At 41.6% G+C, this 17,354-nt stretch overlaps 2 protein-coding genes across 2 annotated transcripts; one reads left to right on the forward strand and one right to left on the reverse strand.

Moving 5' to 3' along the window:
- Positions 1–5,568: 5,568 nt before the first annotated feature.
- Positions 5,569–8,705, reverse strand: LOC140306501 (charged multivesicular body protein 4b-like; the record flags this gene model as incomplete). Its single annotated transcript, XM_072385114.1, has 5 exons — positions 8,522–8,705; positions 7,171–7,267; positions 6,964–7,081; positions 5,748–5,862; positions 5,569–5,635 (listed from the first exon to the last, which is right to left on the reverse strand). Coding segments are annotated over exons 1-5 (581 nt in total), but the record flags the coding sequence as incomplete, so codon positions are not given.
- A 404-nt stretch (positions 8,706–9,109) lies between these two features.
- Positions 9,110–16,794, forward strand: chmp1a (charged multivesicular body protein 1A). The gene is made up of 7 exons (XM_072385357.1): positions 9,110–9,237; positions 10,792–10,811; positions 10,902–10,979; positions 12,923–13,069; positions 13,180–13,308; positions 13,662–13,855; positions 15,715–16,794. The coding sequence occupies exons 1-7, from the start codon at positions 9,231–9,233 to the stop codon at positions 15,734–15,736; spliced, it is 597 nt and encodes a 198-aa protein (XP_072241458.1). The 5' UTR covers positions 9,110–9,230; the 3' UTR covers positions 15,737–16,794.
- Positions 16,795–17,354: the final 560 nt, after the last annotated feature.

Genomic DNA, 17,354 nt, shown 5'->3' on the forward strand with positions numbered 1-17,354 from the left:
AAAGGTGCATTAAGAGAGGGGAAAGGTGCGTTAAGAGAGGGGAAAGGTGTGATAAGAGAGGAGAAAGGTGCATTAAGAGAGGGGAAAGGTGCGATAAGAGAGGAGAAAGGTGCATTAAGAGAGGGGAAAGGTGCGATAAGAGAGGAGAAAGGTGCATTAAGAGAGGGGAAAGGTGCGATAAGAGAGGGGAAAGGTGCATTAAGAGAGGGGAAAGGTGCATTAAGAGAGGGGAAAGGTGCGATAAGAGAGGGGAAAGGTGCGATAAGAGAGGGGAAAGGTGCGATAAGAGAGGGGAAAGGTGCGATAAGAGAGGGGAAAGGTGCATTAAGAGAGGGGAAAGGTGTGATAAGAGAGGGGAAAGGTGTGATAAGAGAGGGGAAAGGTGCATTAAGAGAGGGGAAAGGTGCGATAAGAGAGGGGAAAGGTGCATTAAGAGAGGGGAAAGGTGCGATAAGAGAGGGGAAAGGTGCAGTAAGAGAGGGGAAAGGTGCGTTAAGAGAGGGGAAAGGTGCGATAAGAGAGGGGAAAGGTGCATTAAGAGAGGGGAAAGGTGCGTTAAGAGAGGGGAAAGGTGCGTTAAGAGAGGGGAAAGGTGCGATAAGAGAGGGGAAAGGTGCATTAAGAGAGGGGAAAGGTGCGATAAGAGAGGGGAAAGGTGCATTAAGAGAGGGGAAAGGTGCATTAAGAGAGGGGAAAGGTGCGATAAGAGAGGGGAAAGGTGCGATAAGAGAGGGGAAAGGTGCGATAAGAGAGGGGAAAGGTGCGTTAAGAGAGGGGAAAGGTGCGATAAGAGAGGGGAAAGGTGCGATAAGAGAGGGGAAAGGTGCATTAAGAGAGGGGAAAGGTGCATTAAGAGAGGGGAAAGGTGCATTAAGAGAGGGGAAAGGTGCATTAAGAGAGGGGAAAGGTGCATTAAGAGAGGGGAAAGGTGCGATAAGAGAGGGGAAAGGTGCGATAAGAGAGGGGAAAGGTGCATTAAGAGAGGGGAAAGGTGCGTTAAGAGAGGGGAAAGGTGCGATAAGAGAGGGGAAAGGTGCATTAAGAGAGGGGAAAGGTGCATTAAGAGAGGGGAAAGGTGCGATAAGAGAGGAGAAAGGTGCATTAAGAGAGGGGAAAGGTGCATTAAGAGAGGGGAAAGGTGCGTTAAGAGAGGGGAAAGGTGCGATAAGAGAGGGGAAAGGTGCATTAAGAGAGGGGAAAGGTGCGTTAAGAGAGGGGAAAGGTGCGATAAGAGAGGGGAAAGGTGCATTAAGAGAAGGGAAAGGTGCAGTAAGAGAGGGGAAAGGTGCGATAAGAGAGGAGAAAGGTGCATTAAGAGAGGGGAAAGGTGCATTAAGAGAGGGGAAAGGTGCGTTAAGAGAGGGGAAAGGTGCGATAAGAGAGGGGAAAGGTGCGATAAGAGAGGGGAAAGGTGCGATAAGAGAGGGGAAAGGTGCATTAAGAGAGGGGAAAGGTGCATTAAGAGAGGGGAAAGGTGCATTAAGAGAGGGGAAAGGTGCGATAAGAGAGGGGAAAGGTGCGATAAGAGAGGGGAAAGGTGCATTAAGAGAGGGGAAAGGTGTGATAAGAGAGGAGAAAGGTGCATTAAGAGAGGGGAAAGGTGCGATAAGAGAGGAGAAAGGTGCATTAAGAGAGGGGAAAGGTGCATTAAGAGAGGGGAAAGGTGCGATAAGAGAGGAGAAAGGTGCGATAAGAGAGGGGAAAGGTGCATTAAGAGAGGGGAAAGGTGCATTAAGAGAGGGGAAAGGTGCGATAAGAGAGGGGAAAGGTGCGATAAGAGAGGGGAAAGGTGCATTAAGAGAGGGGAAAGGTGCATTAAGAGAGGGGAAAGGTGCGTTAAGAGAGGGGAAAGGTGCGATAAGAGAGGGGAAAGGTGCATTAAGAGAGGGGAAAGGTGCATTAAGAGAGGGGAAAGGTGCATTAAGAGAGGGGAAAGGTGCATTAAGAGAGGGGAAAGGTGCGTTAAGAGAGGAGAAAGGTGCGATAAGAGAGGAGAAAGGTGCATTAAGAGAGGGGAAAGGTGCATTAAGAGAGGGGAAAGGTGCGATAAGAGAGGGGAAAGGTGCGATAAGAGAGGGGAAAGGTGCATTAAGAGAGGGGAAAGGTGCATTAAGAGAGGGGAAAGGTGCGTTAAGAGAGGGGAAAGGTGCGTTAAGAGAGGAGAAAGGTGCGATAAGAGAGGAGAAAGGTGCATTAAGAGAGGGGAAAGGTGCGATAAGAGAGGGGAAAGGTGCGATAAGAGAGGGGAAAGGTGCGATAAGAGAGGGGAAAGGTGCATTAAGAGAGGGGAAAGGTGCATTAAGAGAGGGGAAAGGTGCGATAAGAGAGGGGAAAGGTGCGATAAGAGAGGGGAAAGGTGCATTAAGAGAGGGGAAAGGTGCAATAAGAGAGGGGAAAGGTGCGATAAGAGAGGGGAAAGGTGCATTAAGAGAGGGGAAAGGTGCGATAAGAGAGGGGAAAGGTGCGATAAGAGAGGGGAAAGGTGCATTAAGAGAGGGGAAAGGTGCATTAAGAGAGGGGAAAGGTGCATTAAGAGAGGGGAAAGGTGCGTTAAGAGAGGAGAAAGGTGCGATAAGAGAGGAGAAAGGTGCATTAAGAGAGGGGAAAGGTGCATTAAGAGAGGGGAAAGGTGCGATAAGAGAGGGGAAAGGTGCGATAAGAGAGGGGAAAGGTGCATTAAGAGAGGGGAAAGGTGCATTAAGAGAGGGGAAAGGTGCATTAAGAGAGGGGAAAGGTGCGTTAAGAGAGGGGAAAGGTGTGATAAGAGAGGAGAAAGGTGCATTAAGAGAGGGGAAAGGTGCGATAAGAGAGGGGAAAGGTGCAACAAGTCAGTAACAGGGTTATTTAACCTTTGCTATGGAGTGCTTGTCATTCTTTGAACAATCATTTCTAAAAAGACATCCAGTGGTTTAGGAACAGATGTTACTCTGCAGTGTTTTGCTCGTGTCGACAAAAAAAGGATTTTGGTCTTTTCAGTTCAGTTCAATTGAATAAAACTTTATTAATTACAGAAAGGAAATTGTATTGCTTTAGTATTAATTATTTTAAAAGATATGCCATCGCTATGGATATCCATCCATCTGTTCTCTTCTGCTTATCCAAGGTCGGGTTGCAGAGGCAACCGGCCGAGGAGGGAAACCCCGACATCTCTCTGCCCAGAGAAACTTTCAGGCTCATCCTGGGGAGGCGTTCCCGGGCCAGAAGGGATGTATAATCCCTCCTGTGAGTTCTGGGTCTGCCCCGGGGGTCTCTTCCCAGTTGGATGTGATAAAACGGCTTAACAACTGTCCTGTTGCCATGGTTTTACATCCATCATAGGACGACCCGTCACCTCAAGTCAGTCTGGATCTCAGGAACACTCAAAAAAACACTCAGAAACAGTTGTTTAGTTGTGTCAGCGGTAGATGTGGAACCAGGAGGCAAAGATGAGGCAAAAATGATCTTCTGTGGACAGTAATGAGCGCACAGCGGGGTGCTTTTATTTAGCAAACATCAGACATACAGGCCCCAGGGAGCTAATTAGCTTCCTTAAGGCTTTGCCTTTTATTCTCTACGGAGCTCCTCCTGAGTTTCCACTCCTGTTATTTCTGACCTTCCACACCATTATAAATCAGGCTTAAACTTTAATGATGTATTGTTCCTCATTACCTCATTAGAGCAGTTGGCTGACTCCATCTCAACCATATCTGACTACATCTTAACTCATTAGAAGGTAGCAAAACAGCTGAGCTGATTACAGAAACTAAAACTGGGATAAGAGCTGTCCAACGCATCATTAACACCTGGAAGGATGGTGGTAAACCACCAGCTTCGTGGAAGAGGCCTCAGCAATGTTTACTCATAAAGTCGGAGCATTTCCACGTGCACAATGTGAAGAGAACTCAAGGTGTTGGGACCAAACAGCTCATAGCACTTATCGTGACTTAGTAACTGGAAAGAAAAGCATAAATATTGGACTCTGCCTGGTCGGCTGGTCTGATGAGGCTGCAGTTTTAGGACATTTTAAACTTTTAGCATATCATTTCACATCGTTAACCGGCCAAAGTAGCATGAAAGTAGCATGAAAGTAGCAAGAAAGTAGCATGAAAGTAGCATGAAAGTAGCATGAAAGTAGCAAGAAAGTAGCATGAAAGTAGCATGAAAGTAGCATGAAAGTAGCAAGAAAGTAGCATGAAAGTAGCAAGAAAGTAGCATGAAAGTAGCAAGAAAGTAGCATGAAAGTAGCAAGAAAGTAGCATGAAAGTAGCAAGAAAGTAGCATGAAAGTAGCATGAAAGTAGCAAGAAAGTAGCATGAAAGTAGCATGAAAGTAGCATGAAAGTAGCAAGAAAGTAGCATGAAAGTAGCATGAAAGTAGCATTAAAGTAGCAAGAAAGTAGCATGAAAGTAGCAAGAAAGTAGCATGAAAGTAGAATGAAAGTAGCATGAAAGTAGCATGAAAGTAGCAAGAAAGTAGCATGAAAGTAGCATGAAAGTAGCATGAAAGTAGCATGAAAGTAGCAAGAAAGTAGCATGAAAGTAGCATGAAAGTAGCATGAAAGTAGCAAGAAAGTAGCAAGAAAGTAGCATGAAAGTAGCATGAAAGTAGCATGAAAGTAGCAAGAAAGTAGCATGAAAGTAGCATGAAAGTAGAGGGGCAGCTCTCCAGAAGCGCTCCACCCAGCAGGCTTTGAGCCTTCTGTACAGCGCTGTGATCTGGGCTTGGTTGAGTTGGTCGGGTCAAGGTTCACTAACATTATGGTCCAAAAGAAGAGGACAGCTGACAAACTGAACATACTGAACCACCAGGTTTCACGAGTCCATTAAAACCAGACTAAAAGTAGTATAAAACACAAATGCACATGCCAAAATGTAAAAAAAACATCTAGAATTCATAGAGATACCAAAATAAATCATTTTAATAAGACTGTGAGCATTTATGAGTTGAAAATTAGTTCCATTAATCCATTTCGCCTGAACTCAGGAACTCTTCTGAGAACAGCTATGAATTAAAGCTCCACGGTGCAAAGTTAGAGGGACTGAGAGAAAGCAGAGTTCTGTGATCTGATCTGAAATCCCTTTATTAAACATGTCCAACAGACAAACAACTCAAAGCCAACGCCTGTGGTGGTGCATTCCTGCACATGGCATCTGTGTGGAAAATATTAAGGAATAAGGATTTTGGAGCAACATGTGCTGCATTCTTGAGTCTTTTTCTGGGTTTGAGTTGCTGTAAAAGTTCAGGTTAAAGACTGAATTTTCACAGGAGACCGTCAGTAAGCTGCTGGTGGCTTTTATTTCTGGAACAAGTAACTTCAACCAACAACCTTTAGAAGAAAGATGAAGATCAACACCAAACTTTAAGAGAACGATGCAGCATCATCAAAGATCTGTTGATCAGAACTTTACAATCAAGCCTTAAATTCATCAAGTGACTCCAACAGTGGTCTAAATAAAGTGTTCTAGTGGTTCTACTTTACAGCATCAAATGTCTCCAAAATAAAACACCTGTGAACAATAACATGTAACTGCTGCCTGTTTATTCCTTCCAGTGTTTCATCTCCTCTTTTAAGCACAATTAGTTGCTTACAAGGATTCGTTTGCCCACCGTAGAAGATACTTTAGGCCATCTTCAACATCCTGCTCCTCCGTCTTGGCTTTAGGGGAGAAAGAAAAGAGAATAAATGGTGATAAATGTGTCCACATTTACCATGACTTCCATGGGAACTCAACCCAGGAACATAAAGAAGCTCTTCAGAGCGTTCCTACCAGGCTGGGAGGGCGATACAGTGGAAAAATGGACTCCGGCATCCGTTTCGTCCGCCTCAAAGAGGCTCTGGTCCAGACTCTTCTCCAGCCTCTCCAGCTCTGCCAGCAGCTCATCCTGCAGGAAACAAACACAAACAGGTACTCTAAGCCCGGTAACCGGACAGTTATGTGTGGATTATGGTGTTTAAGAGGCACAAAGTTTATATAAAAACTTTCACATAGAAATAAGAACCGTTGCATGATGGGAAAGAGTCCAACATGTCACTGCAGCAGCTTCAAATGTGCAGAACGAGGGAAACTGCATTTATTTATCACTAAATCCTTCAAACTGCTCCTTTAAGAACGTCTCTCTCCAGTTTTTATGAACAGTTTAGGGAAAGCTGCACATTTTGGTGATTACTTTATAAGTCAGATGTTTCAAACCTTCAAACAACACTAAGAAAGTCATTAAATTCCTTACAAAGCAAAGAACGCTGTTGAAAAACACACATAGGTGTGTGGAGTACTTATGGAAATGTGTCTCCTTCTCATTAAATGGCACGACGTGTTGCATAGAAAGAATCTTATTCTGGGTCTGTTGCTCCCATTTGTTCCTGAAGCTTTAGGTGGAAGGTTTAGAAAAGGTAATCTTTTCAAGCAGCACTGCAGACGTCAGCTAATCTGATCATAAGACTGATCTCATGTCTGATTGTCCTTAAAATTCCAAGCATCAGGCCCCGCCCCTTATTGAGCTTTAATGCATCACGCCAGCGTGAATCCTGCTTCAGGGCTGCTGAATCTGCACAGGTGATGCAGGTGATCTGTGCCTTCATGATGCACAGACCAGGTGAGTGAAAAACATTACAACATGCTGTGCAACATCTGGATAAGCCAGAGCCAAAAGGTTTGTTCTCACTGCAGCGGTTCAGTTTGCTTCAGACACAGAATCATCCACAAGTACAAAGGATGCAAAAGTTTTGATGCAATCTGTTGGTTTCCTTAGCTAGGATATTATTTTTGAATTGGCTCCATATGAATTAATTGGATTATGATCACAATGAATTGAATTCCAATTGGCTTGAATTGGACTATATTACTTAAGTGCCTTGAGATGAAATTTGTTGTAATCTGGCGCTTTATAAATAAAATAAATTGAATTGAATTGAATTGAAAAAGATTGCTCAGCACAAATAAAAAGCTAAATGATGGAAATCCCAAAAGGTCATTCAGCAGATACCTCATCAAACTCCACTTCCTGGTTTACAGACGAGAAGAGGCTGTCCGACATGTCTGCAGCCACGCCCTCTTCTTTGGGGATGTCCTTGATCAGGTCGTTCACTTTGTTGAAGGTTTCACTGCAACAGCCAGCAGAAAGTGTCGGTCAAACATTTCAGGAGAGCTGGAACTAAACCCACGACCTGGCAGCGTCAGACTTTCTGCTTACATGTGTTCGTGGGCAGATCTCATGGCCCTAAAAGCGCAGTCGATGTGCTTCAGATGTTTCTCGCACCACTTCTTTCTTCTCAGCGCCTGCAGAGCCACTGTGGGACAGCAGAGTTAGACCAGGTGTGACCGCGGCGTCCTCCATCCCATTCACACTGATAACATGTCGCCTTAGTTTCATTTAAACATCATGTTGGATAACAGCTGCTGTCAGTAATGCTTTGGTTATAAAATATATTCTATAATACAGCATCAGAACATCTGAAAACACAAGTTAAACCCAGAACTCTTTTATCGATTAAGCTCCAGCTGTTGGATCAGATCAGCTTTGCAGGATGGAGCCTCGTCTTGGACCTTTTCTGAATTTCTATTTTTATCTTATTATTCATGGATTGACAAAAGTGTCCAAAATGGTAATGACTGCCATCTTTGCCATCTGGTCCTTCACCCGACATCAACCCCATATCAGCAGTGATTGTGGAAATGTGCTTGTTTGCTTCATACGTTTCATTGGACCTGCACCAAACTAAGGTCCCAGGATCATCTCCGTGTCCAGTGGGGATTCATCACTTTCCTCTAGCCTTCCACAGTCCATGACTACTTCTCTCTATCCCACTGTGACCTTGTTCTTGTGTTAATGATGGTTTATGTTTGGCTTTTCTGAAAGGAAGTCCCATTTCGTTTCATTGTTTTCACAGTTCAGTTCAAACCATTGACTGCTGTTTCTGCCCATTTGTTTCCCATTTCTATTTTCAGGCATTTTGCTACGAGTCTCCTGTGCTTGATGCCTTCCTTGGTCGACCTGTGTGTTTCCCTTTTACTACTTTCCCATTTTGTTTGTACCCGCTCCAAATCTTAGACGCCTCTCACTTGAACCAACATCTTCTAAAATGGCTTCTTAAAGCAGTTTATGATCCTTTCCTGTGTTTCCACTGACAGCTCACTTGTTGGGGCCAATATTCAGAAATTACTGTAATTATTATTATTCTATCATATCTCTGTTTTTAAAAAAATGTCTTTTTACAGAAAGAAAAGCTGAAAGTTTGGTTATTTTGGTTATAATACTTGCAGTGACCAACCATTTATTACTAATTTCAGATTGTTCACCTATTCTCCATTAACTTTAGTTGTTTTTCAGCATCTATTTCTAACTTTTACTTCTCCATTTACATTCATAATTACATTTAGTTGAGCGTTTCAGTTAGTTTGTGTAGAGAAACTAAGCTAACATGCTAATTAGCTCTATAACTAGCTAACGCTTTTTCAGCAGTTAGGCGCCATTTTAAGCCTCAGAAACTCAGTCTGTTTAAATTTAATTTAAATAAACTAGACTTTTACAGTAACTATCTCACCTCTTCTGTTTTTTCTGCTGTTTTTCTTGGCAGTCACGAGTTCCTGGTTAATTTTTCTCCTCAAAAATTCTGTCTTTTTCACCAACAACTCTTCAATCTCCGCAAGCTTATCGATCTCCTCTTGGTGGCAGGTCGTCTTTCTCACCTTTTCCCCGCCGCATAAAAAATTAACAAACAGGGACATGTCTGTCACGACGACAGAAACACAGAAATGTCTGCTTCAGGCAGTGAGCTAAAACTGGATGGAGGACTGCTCAGTGGCCCCGGTCGGAACACAGTTGACCTGCTTTAAAACTGGGGACCACTTTCAAATCAAAACACGGAACAGATAATGCCTTTTTATGTTATTATTAAATGGAATGAACTTTAAACAGTAAATTCTACCGTCTATTGGAGGATATTTTTAAAATTTTGTGTTAATGAGGTAATAGTAATGGTACTATTACACAATATTTTACTTAAATATGTCTTCAGCCGCTGAACTTACAGTTATCTGTCTTTATATTGTAGCGTTCAATACAATACAGTAGGGGGCAGTAGACGCAGCTACCGAAAAATAATAAAAGAAGAAGAAGAGATAAAATTCCGGTCACGTGACAACTGTTGAACCAGGAAGCTCCACGGTTAGACCAAAACAAATCGAGACGATCTTGTTGAACAGCTGAACAACACTTTTTCCGTGATTGCCTGGCCCCAAATTTGTGACAACATGGATGGTATGTTGTGTTTTACCAGCTTAACTTTACGTTTAGAGGGATTTTAACTTTTAATTTTCGGCAACACAGTTATTCTAATGACTCATAGCTAACATTAGCGTGTTAGCTGGGTGGGAGCCGAGCCCAGCGGTTGGCTTTTAGCTGTCAAACCACTTGTAGTTTTAAGCTCAGTTCTTTTATTATTAACTGCAGTTGCCAGATTGATTATTATAGTGGCTTTTGGCTTGATTTGGTGTCTTTTCGGAGCTCTAGCCTATGCTTGCTCTATTCTTAGCAAATGACTATGACATGTAGGAATGTTGCACTTGATCTCTGTAAATTCAACAGACACTTCCTGACTTTTGCGCTCACAAATTTTAACTGATAAATGCTGAGCCAAATTATCTGGTGTTACTTTAAAGAATGCCTTCAAATTGTACATCGTCTTTGTTCCAGTCTCAGTATGATAGTTGTTTTTCCAGTGAAAAGGATTTTACCCTCCAGCAAAGAAACTTAAATAGTTGAAAGGATTGTCATTTGACATGTTTCATGTAATTTAGAGCGGGCTCATAAAGGAAAGACAGACCTGACACTGGCTTCTTCTTAAAGCATTTATTCCGATTGTTCATACAAAATGTGAACATGTCTGTTGGCCACCTTTAGACATCAATTAAAAATGTTTTTAAGACTTGTTGCACTGGTGCAGACAGCATCGCATTCAACACAGAAGTTTTACAGGTTCACTCTTTTTTTAAAAACTGTTGCCTGTATTTTTGGGCAGTATTGACTGGTAAATAATTAACGATCTGGTCAACATAATGTTCTTTATTTGAAGTATAATTCCACAAGACGGGTAACTAACTGAAAAGTGTTGGTGCTTAAAGTGCTGCACTGAGCTGAAATTTAAACTTAAAACATCTCAAGATAGATTAAATTAAAAAGACTCCATTAAAAGTGTTTTAAAGACTTATGTTATTATTATGTTACTACACTGGTCACCAAGAGCAGAAAAATGCTTTATTAGAGGCAGCATAAATTCCTAAAACGAATAAAAAGATAATATGATTTACTTTCCAGTTCAAGAGTTTATAATGGAATCTGCTTTTTAACTTTCTGACTCGCAGAGACTTTTTTCCTCGAACCGCTGGTCGCACCTGTGAGACCTCAGATTTATTTTATTTAGTCGCACCGTTAAGAAATCAGGTCGCCCTGGTCTATAGGAGAGCATTTTCTTAAAATATTGAGCTACAAACTAGAAGCTTTTACTGTTTTTACTGCAGAATGTTTTTCAAACCTTTTTTTTTTTTAGCATTAATAGTCAGTTTTAGGAATAACTCTTTTGGGGTTATTTGATAAATTTCTTTCATATTTTTCTGTTGGGAACATAAAGACAAAAAAGAGACATAAATGTCTGAAGTGACATAGATAGAACTATATGAACTCTGCGTATTTCCACCCTGTTGTTTTAGTTTATAACAGATTCAGATACTTCTTCACATACATTGGTATGTTTTTATTAATCCACCGATTCATTATGACAGTTTATTTCATCTCACTGGTTCTGTCTTTCCACAGAGACACTCTTCCAGCTAAAGGTATGTTCCCTTTATGTTTAATCCATACCAGCTGGATAAGTTTGAGTTAGTTTCTCATTGATCTAATGCACCTTTTCCTCTGGGTAACAGTTCACATCCAAACAGCTTGAGAGACTAGCTAAGAAGGCAGAGAAGGAGTCTGAAAAGGAGCAGGCCAAGGTCAAGAAGGTGAGCAAATCTTATTCTTCTCTTTTGTCTTGTTTCTACCTTTGTTGTCATTTACGCTGTATTTTCTATTTCCCCTCATTACCTGTCTCCTGTACTGCTGTTACTCTACATAGAAAGTCCAAATAGATTAATAAAATAGAGGAAACTAATTTACATTAAACCCAAAATGTGATTTACAGCCAAAGTTAAGTCTGACAACCAAAGAATGATGATAACTTTTCACTAAGTGGCCTCTCACACACAAACAGTTTGCCAGTAAATGCTATTAAATGTCTGCAGACACAAAGGGGGGGGCAGCTGCTTACACAAAGCCTGCCAGCTGCCCACTGAAACACAGGAAACCAACGGTTTAAATATGATTAACTGGCTTTCTGATTAGTGCGGCAAACAGAGGAAAAGATGAAATCAGTCGATACCGGACAGTCTGAGATGATGAGCAGCCAATCCTGAATGGGGAACTGCACAGCTGAAAATAAAACTATAAGGACCAGAGTCAGACCATTAGTCTGAACAGTTTAGTACTTTTAAACGATGTAAAACATCCTGCCTTGTATCATCCACACACTTTGCATCTCTACATCCTTCTGAGCATCTGTTGGGTGGCATCTAAAGCCTGAACAGTCTGCAGTCCACCTCAAAGCAAAGGCAGAGCACAGACCACTGGCTCCTCCCTGTTCTTTCTGTGCTTCTTTGTTAAACCGCCTGAAAGTATTCTGGTAAGTGGTTGATTATGTTTCCTGTGTAGAGTGTTTTTTACTGGATGGAAGCAAACCTTTTAAATGTAAGCTCGACATTGATCATCTTATTAGATGAGATGGAAAAGAACAGCCAGCACAAACCACCTGCTTGCTTATGCAATGATTTGTCATCCAGCTATGAGGCAACGGTGCATAAACTTCTTTAGTAATATTCACATCTAGCATTAGAATACGGTGACAGCTTTCTGGTATTTCATTATGATCCAACCTCCTTTTCTTGGTTTGGAAACAATGGTTTTAAGCCTTTATATTTTTCTGCTCTTATGACACAGCTGGTTGCACCCATCAGCCAGCAGGGGGCAGTGCAGCCCAGTTCTGAGCAAAGAGCGGCTTTGGTGAAAATGATGTTTTAGTATTTCCTTAATGTGAAATTATTTTAAGAGCTGCAGGGTCATTAAGCAGCTCTCCTAATGCTGTAGATGGGTTTGAAGTTCCTGTCAGACGGCTTCTCATAACACAGAGAAGTAGTTTCTTATTGAGCCAAGATGCACAACAGAGCTCACATGGATCTGAAATGATATGAGATGGATTTGTTTTTATTACTTTTCAAGTATCATTACTGATACTAACTTAATTTGCTGTTTTGATAATTATTTTGTCAGTTAAATTAACAGAAGACCACCTACAAAACCTTAATTATTTCCTTAAAATAGAATTATCAGTGGCATTCACATTCATCTTCTTCATCATTCATCTGTAACACAAATACAACATAAAACACAACCCAAGGACACAGATACTGTGAATTAAAACTTGTAGTTGACTCAAACCAAAGTAATTTAACACCATATGTGTGTGAATAAGAGCTTCAACAATAGTTTAGTGTTGGTAAGAAGTTGCTCTTTAACCAAAGTGTTTATCGACAAAGTTCTAAAAGTAGAACGCCTCCATGTGTAAAACTAACATTTAGAGGTTTTCAAAAGGTTCTCCTTTAACTGTGAGGTGAAAAACAGCTGTTTCATATTTGATATTTGGGGAAATAAAACTTCTAATATCTAACCGATGTCTGTCATTATTTGATTTTTTTTATCTTGGAGTCAGTTTTAAGTAAAAAAAGAACAAGATGATTCCTGTAAATTGACTATTAAACTGATTCTCTGCTCTTCATCTGTAAAAAGGCCCAAAAACGTGTGAAAGTTGCTCAGACTCTGCAGACAGTTGATAAACATTTTGTCTCCTCGACAGGCTTTGCAACAGAAAAATGTGGAATGCGCCCGAGTCTACGCAGAAAATGCCATCCGGAAAAAGAACGAAGGTCTTAATTGGCTGCGCATGGCGTCCCGTGTGGATGCCGTGGCCTCGAAAGTGCAGACTGCCGTCACCATGAAGGGCGTAAGTTACGGCTCAGCCCAGCAGTGAATGCTGTTCTGAATAAAGCAGGTTTCTGCGTTTAAATGCAGAAGGATCCATTCAGTAAAGATGAATCTCATTCCTTCCATCAGGTGACCAAAAGCATGGGCCAGGTGACCAAAGCCCTGGACAAAGCTCTGAATTCAATGGACCTCCAGAAGGTCTCCGCAGTCATGGATAAGTTTGAAACCCAAGTCCAGAACCTTGATGTCCACACCTCAGTGAGTGGCTCCTAACCTTCAGTTGAGATGTTTTCAGAGAGCTCTGGTGCTTTAAAATGAGCTCAAACTCGCCTCCTAACCTTCAGTTGAGATGTTTTCAGAGAGCTCTGGTGCTTTAAATTGAGCTCAAACCCGCCTCCTAACCTTCAGTTGAGATGTTTTCAGAGAGCTCTGGTGCTTTAAAATGAGCTCAAACTCGCCTCCTAACCTTCAGTTGAGATGTTTTCAGAGAGCTCTGGTGCTTTAAAATGAGCTCAAACTCGCCTCCTAACCTTCAGTTGAGATGTTTTCAGAGAGCTCTGGTGCTTTAACACGAACTGTTTCTGCTCCTTCGCCTCTCTTTCCTGCTCCAGGTGATGGAGGACTCCATGAGCTCAGCAATGACACTGACCACGCCTCAGGAGCAGGTAGATGACCTGATCCACCAGGTAGCAGAAGAAAGTGGCCTGGAGGTGATGGACCAGCTCAACCAGCTGCCTGCTGGGGCGACTTCGATTGGTGCAGAGAGCTCACGGAGCCAGGATAAGGAGGACCTGCTGTCCCGACGGTAAGGAGCCGTCTTAGTGTGCCTGCTGAGAATATCATATAATAATATAATATATAATATATATATAATATAATAATGTAATAATATAAGCTCGGAACGTAGGAGGCATCTTAGAAATAGGCTTCTTCTTTAAAAAGTTCCATCTTCACTCAGTAACCAGGGCCATATGTAGAAGAACTACAAAATAAAAGCGCCACAGTCAAAGTAAAGAAGACCTTCAGATGTTTGGAGCTTATTTATGGCTCACTGTAAGCCATGGAGACGGCACTTTTTGTTCCATCATCTCAGCTGCAGACAGTGCTGGAAAAGCATGTCTTTGACTCTAAATGACACAAACATCTCTCGTTTGCTTAATGTTCTATAAAGAAATGGAGCTGGTGTGTTGAGGACTGCATGCAGTAAATGTTCATCCTGTTAGAATCTGTCACAGACTTATGGGTCAGGCAGACTCTTTTTATCTTCTACAAACTGGCAGCAGCTAAATGGGCCAGATTTAAACCAGTTACCTCTCTTTATGACTTCTACAGGAGCAGGAAACTGCCGTCCAAATGTTGATGTTCACAGTCCAAAAGCTTCGATCTGCAGGGATCAATGACCCCGTTCAAACTCAAACTTTGACTGCTTTCGTGCTGCTTTCAAAGCAACAGTCAGCAGCAGAGGGACAGAAGAGTTTCCTCTGCATCCTGGACTGCCATCTTGGCTCTTTGTGCCATCTGAAGGGAGCCAGTTATGTAACTCATGAGCAAAGCTTGGCTAAATATGAGTAATTATGGAGGCTGGTGTCAGAATGTGAAATAAGATCAACTTCTCCCTGTTGTAGCATTATTTCCGGTGTACAGGTTTCCTAAGTTGATAAATCACTAAGCTGGTTAATATCCACAGGTGGAGCTTTCTTCCACTGAATGTTTATTTCAGGCTTTGCAGGCAGGCAGCTGAGCAGCACGTGCACAGGCAGCTCTGTAGTCAGGACAGGAAATTAGACGGCTGTACAGGCTCCTGCGTTCACTCACAGCTGCTGTGGCTGCAGAGCCATAACTGAGCGAGACTGGTCGTCTGTGTTCAGCTCAAACGGTGAAACTCGCAGACAGAAGGAAGCTGCTGCACTGGAGAGAGATGAGAATCAGATGGATCCATCTGAAATATCAGCTGGTTTAGACACCAGCAGCTCAAAACTTTATTTAGACCTTCTTTTCTCTTTTTTATCCTTGCTAATAATCCTTTAAGGAATAAGAATTCTTTAGATTAAGGACATGAAACTCCTCTCAGTTCTCATTAGTAATTCTAAAGGTTTTGGTTTGCAGATGGACAATAATTCCACAAAATGTCCAAAAAATGACAGATTTGTGCTTGATCAGCATCATTTATAATTCATCTCTGAAGCTGCTGCTTCATATGAAACACGGTTTGGTTTTACACCTAAAATAGCTGAAAATTTGACAGATTTCTGGACGATTTGTCATCATTTTTCAACATTTTTTTTTGTTGTCATTTTATTGAGTTTTAGCAGCTCAGGAAGCGGGTGTTAAAAAAACCATAAAGATACTATTATTATCTCATTTATTGGCAGGGAAACATGGATGAAACTTAAAGTTTGTTAGTTCAGAGAAGCCTGTTTTTTCTATTTTATAATCATTTATTTTAATTTCATAGAATAAATGACCAAAAACCATTGAAATAATTGTTTGTAGCAGCCCTGCTCTCTATATATTTGCATGCTTTCGTCTGGTCAGAAAGGGACCTGCAGTCCTGCTCAGGCTGCATCTGTTTCATGTCTTATTTATTTATATAAATAAATTTAAATTTAAATGAATAAATGTCTTATTTCACACAGCTTGACAGGTTCTTATATTTTCCCACAGGTTGGCAGCTCTGCGAAACTGAAGGCGAGATGTTGGACAGACTCACCGCTGGATGAGTTTATGCGAATTATGGGTTTCAAATGAACTGTTTCAGCTGGGAGGATTTAATAAGTCCCTCAGATAAATCCACATAAACACACAGCAGTTAGAAATCTCACCTGAGGGGGCGCTGTTGTCCCGGTTCACCTTCCTGTTTCTTCATTGTCCATCAGATCTCATTTCTTTCCTTTTTCCTTCAGGTTTTTGGATGTAAACTTTGTACAAAAACAGACAGATTTTACAAATAATGGTGATGAAAATTCGTTTTAATGATGGCGGGGGGGGGGGGGGGGGGTTCTCTGATTGGATGATCCTGCTGAGAGAAAGGAGATAGGATTTTAATCTGAATCAGTTTAAATGCATGTTGGTAACACTAATAGATTTAACTCTCCTTTCCTCATCAGGTTCATCATCCAGGCTTTATTTTCTGCTGTAATCAGAAGACGATCTCCTTGTTTCTCTGTGGGTGGAACTCGCTTCCTTTTATTTTTAAGCTTGTATTCTCTGCTTTAAACGCCTTATTTGGGGTGCAGATGCTTGTTTAGGTGCTTCTTCCGCTTGTGCCTGAAGGACAACAGCTGAGATGCTGCGCTCTGGCTTCCCTTCGCCGCCACAGGTGGACCCTTTGGATCTGTAACCCGATCGCTGTCATTTTTAATTTTAGCCACACTGAAACCGTGTTCAGATATTTTTGGAAGCCTTTCTCTCTAAAGTCCTCTCCACCTGTCCCTGCTGAACAGTTTCAGGATAGATCAGATGAAGAGGTGTTGCTGTGAAGATGGTTAGCTTCAGGAGGAGGTGACACCTGAGGACAGAGGAATGTGTTTGAAGGTCTTTGCTTTGATGGGTTTCAGTGAGAGTGTGGGGGGGGCAGAAAGGGAGAGACCCTCCACCTGTGACTGAGCAGCTTCAGATGCAGGTTTAAGTTTCTCGTCCCTTTTTAACACTGGGAGGGTTTATTTATACTCAAGTCCCACATATTCTTCAGCACTTTTCTTTTGTATATTTATCTTACGGAAAATAAAGTCGTGCCCTCAAAAATCAGTGGTTTGTGTGTCGAATGCAGACAAATGATGTGTTCAAGCTTCCATGGATGGCAGCAAAACCATGAAAAGCAAAGGTTTGTCTGCAGGAACATCCCCTGAAGAACGGGAACCTGGTTCCTCTTCCTGTTTCTGTTGAGGACTGAGTAGCTTTTATTGTGTCCTGAGCCCTAAATCCAGAAAATGCACAAAAACATTCTTAAGGAGAAAAATAGATGCAATAGAACTGAACTGTGCAGGAAACATTTTAGATAAAATTATTGCTGTCGGATGGATTTTAACTGTAAGCAGACAGAAAAGATGCCATTAAACCCATCAGAATGAACGGGTAACTAAACACTTTAAATGGTATTTATAGGGAGAAACAAGCATGGAGATTAACCTCCAATGAGACTTTTTCTGGATGAACTTCACAATTATTTCAGCCTTTAAAAAATCTTCTAATCAAACAGAGATAAAAACAATCTAAATGATCATTAAACAGGAGGCATAATGTACAAAGTAAGAAATACCATCTTTTTAACTCCTTTATATAGAGTTAATTTAGTCCACCGGCTC

Source organism: Leuresthes tenuis, unplaced genomic scaffold, assembly GCF_036924035.1.
Source record: "Leuresthes tenuis unplaced genomic scaffold, fLeuTen1.0.hap1 SCAF_5, whole genome shotgun sequence".
Lineage (NCBI taxonomy): Eukaryota > Metazoa > Chordata > Actinopteri > Atheriniformes > Atherinopsidae > Leuresthes > Leuresthes tenuis.

Bases quoted from the DNA above. Each gene is read 5' to 3' on its own strand.
- chmp1a (XM_072385357.1), top strand. The intron at 13,070-13,179 runs GTAAGTTACGGC...TCCTTCCATCAG, and splicing joins CTGCCGTCACCATGAAGGGC to GTGACCAAAAGCATGGGCCA. The intron at 13,856-15,714 runs GTAAGGAGCCGT...ATTTTCCCACAG, and splicing joins GAGGACCTGCTGTCCCGACG to GTTGGCAGCTCTGCGAAACT.